Raw genomic sequence first — 3,604 nt, forward strand, 5'->3', positions numbered from 1 at the left:
TGTCGCCAGTGAGGGGGTATCGAGCGATCGGGGGAGGTGACCGTGTTTTGGGAGGTGGTTGAGGAGATTTGAGGCGACAGAGTCGGTTGATGGTTGGCAAACCCGGATTTGGCCGCAGAACGGGAAAAGCTCACATCCACAGATACCTGGTTACTTAGGCATCACACGTGCGCACAGACCACACTCGCCTTTCTCCCAGGCCCTTCTAAGGGTTACTGTTAAATTGATGGGGTTGTTTTGTTAATTTGCCTGCGCTAGCCTAATTTAGCTGCTGCGCTACTGCTGCTACGATTAATCTACCCCTCTAAGTACTACCCTCTTATAATATAACTTACTAACATTAACGCTACTAACTTAGCTAAAAAGACCCCTACTTATATATATACCTCTATTTAGAAGCGAAATTAGGCCTACTAGAGGCCTCTATTATGTTATTTATCTCTGAGGTATATTAAATTATTATTTTCTTTATATATTTTATTTTTTTAAGACTATAGTAGTATTTAATACGTAGATCTAAGCTCTTATTTTTTAAAAGTACTAGTTATATATTTATATTGCTCTTTATACTAAAGGCTTTACTATATATAAAAAGAAGATCTCTAATAGTAGTAATTAATATAATATTATTTATAATTATAAAAGTAAATACGTTTTAATTTTATTAAAGCAAAAAAGCTATATTAAGTAATATAACTGTTAGTTTAAAAGTAAAATTTAATATATTACTATTATGAAGATCTAAATATGAGAGGTTCTTAATAGTTTTAAGTATTATAACTACTTTATTACCTCTTAATGTTAGTTTAATATAATTCTAGCTTTTTAAAAACTTAGTGTTAATAAGGTTAAGTAAGCTATAAAAACCTCTAGTAGCTTTCTTAAAAGAAGCCTCTTTAATTATATTAAGAAGTTTTCTATAGTAAATACCTTAACGTTATACAATATTATAAATTTTCTTAAGTAGGAAAGCTATAAAGTTAGCTTATCAGATATATATAACTAGTAGTATTACCTTTAGTAGGAAAACTATAGCTTATTATTATTAACTTGGTTTTTTTTTAAATAAACTTATTAAGAGGGTTAATATACCTTACGATATAATATAATATAGTAATAATAATAAGATTAATAGTATTTGTTTTTTAGATATATTAGCTTTATTTAAATATATTAAAGAGAAACCTAAAACTATTAACTAATACTTTTTAGAAGTAATAAGGTTTATTTTATTATTATACCCTCTTAGATTAACTATATAGTAGTAATAATAAGGTTTTCTATATTAAAAATATTAATAACTATTAGCGCTTTAATTAGAGTAATATAAATATTTCAGTCTATTAATTATTAACTTTTTACTAATATCTCTAGTTTAAATTAATTAAGATTAAATAACTTACTTTTAAGCTTAACTTGAATATTATTCTAAGAAATACTTAGCGCTAATATTATAATCCTAACTTTTCTAATAATAAGGCTTCCTTTATAGTTAACTTGAATAATACTTAATATATACTTTCTATTTAAAAAGCTTATAAAGTTTCTTAGAGGTTTATACTTATATTATAAGCTTTAATAATATTAATATTAGCTATAAGTTAAATAAGTAGGGGTAATAATAAAAATATATCTTAAAAGCTAAAATAAATAATAAGTAAGATTATAAAGCTTTATAGTATAATAACTACTCTTACTACCTCTATTAAAGCTCTTACTAGTTATTAAGTTCTCTATTAATAATAATAAATTAATCTTAAATAATTATAATAGTAATAAGAAGATATATTACTAATATAATAATAAGAAGATTTTTAATGTTAATAAGTATTTATTGTATTATAATAGTAAAACTAGCTTTTATAGCTAAAATTACTATTACTATTATAATAAGCTATCTTTTTAATACTATTATTATAATTACTATTATTAACATAGCTACTAAAATAGATATAACTACTACTAAGACTATAAATTTAGAAGTAGCTGTAAATAATTATTTATGTACTTTTTTACACCTAACTACTAAAAGTTATGTAATATAATAGGTTTTTAATTAAAATTAAAAAAACTAACTTTTAAGTTTTAAATTATTTTAATCTAAGGAGTTTTTAAATTATTTAATAACTTAGTGAAACTTTAGCTAATTTAGGCTAATCAGAGAGCTAAGATTTAGCTAAGTATGGTTTTATAGTTTTAAGCGTTTAGCTAAAAGTACTTATACTTAAAAACTTAAGTATATTAGACTTTAGTGGGATTACTATAGTATAGCTATATTAACCTATTTAAGTGCTTAATTTAGTCAGATCAGGCAAAATAATAAAACGACCCTATCAATTTAATAGCTACCCTTCTAAGCGCTATGTAAATTACTGTTAAGCTTAGGATGAAACAATAGAACGTTCAGTCTGGAAGACGGCAGCGGTTGTTAATTCTCCAGGAATGACGCAAGTGTTTGTTCCAGAACCTCTCACCGAACATGGTCCTCTTTTTACTGTTATTGGGGATGGGCTCATGGTAGACGGTCACGGGATCACAAGCGCCGATGTGCATGACCAACACTAGCGCAATTCCAAGTCACCGCCCAGCTAGCTGTGACACACCGCTGGTCAGTCTCCAACACAACCCAGCCTCTCGTCCCTCTCGTCCTTGGAAGTGCAGCATTACTTGCATGGACTCGGCACATTGTCTTGTAAGACGATCCATTATCTCTTTATCTCTCCTACCCTTCGAGGGAATATCCCACCTCCCCCGCTTCCTGGCCCAGCTTGACAAGCATTCTCCGCATGTTTTCAGCCCGAGCCCGCTCCTTCTCGTCCAGCACACCGAGGTCAATCTTATCTGCCCAGCCCTTCAGTCCGTGTTGCAATACATTACGCGCCCGCAGAGTGCTACCATTCACATGACCGGCGCTTCCGTGGAGTGTCATTCGCTCCTTGCTAGCAACGTAAGCCCCGCGATGTAGAATATTGTTGTTGTAGAACACAATGTCTCCCGCCTTGAGCTCCACTAGCAGCTGGTTCGGAATCTCCTTCTCGTATGGATCCGCGTTGCGCTCCACGTCCGTCCTGGCTCTGGTATGTGATCCAGGCACAACGATAAGGCTAGCGTCGTCATACAAGGCGAGGTTCCACTGCGCTGAATAGGCTGGCTTATTGAGACGATCAAGCTCCTCGTCAGCAGTGGCTGTCGCCGGGATATCGTCTCGATGCCATCGCAGTTCGAAGTCGTGGTCCGGCCGGATAAGCAAGTTGAAGAGCTCCATGACGAGGTCATCGTCAGTGCACTGCAAGAGCTGCTTGGTTGGCTCAATGACAGCATCGGAGAAATAGGTTCGGATGAAGACATCGTTGTTGGGCATGTCCGGGTGCATCATTCCCTGCACGCCCCAGATGCCCTCCGCAGGCGGCTCGGGGCCGGCGAGCGGCCATGGCGGAAACTGCTTCGGGAGTGTGCGTACATTGGGCCATTTGCCGGCCCGGGCCATCGCCGTAGCTGCTTGGGTTGCCTCCCGGAGCTTTGCGAGCTGTCCCTCGGACAGAATCGAGGGAACAACAACGAAACCATCGCGGTTGAGTCGTTCGAGCAGGTTTGAGGCTGTCAT

The 3,604-nt window shown here is 34.9% G+C and overlaps 1 protein-coding gene across 1 annotated transcript; it reads right to left on the reverse strand.

The window, feature by feature from the left end:
• Window positions 1–2,722: 2,722 nt before the first annotated feature.
• Window positions 2,723–3,604, reverse strand: COL26b_008573 (uncharacterized protein; the record flags this gene model as incomplete). Its single annotated transcript, XM_053181327.1, has 1 exon — window positions 2,723–3,604. One exon carries the CDS (start codon window positions 3,602–3,604, stop codon window positions 2,723–2,725), a length of 882 nt encoding a protein of 293 aa, XP_053034721.1.

This window comes from Colletotrichum chrysophilum (genome assembly GCF_026319265.1).
Source record: "Colletotrichum chrysophilum strain AFK26 chromosome Unknown scaffold_76, whole genome shotgun sequence".
NCBI classification, from domain to species: domain Eukaryota; kingdom Fungi; phylum Ascomycota; class Sordariomycetes; order Glomerellales; family Glomerellaceae; genus Colletotrichum; species Colletotrichum chrysophilum.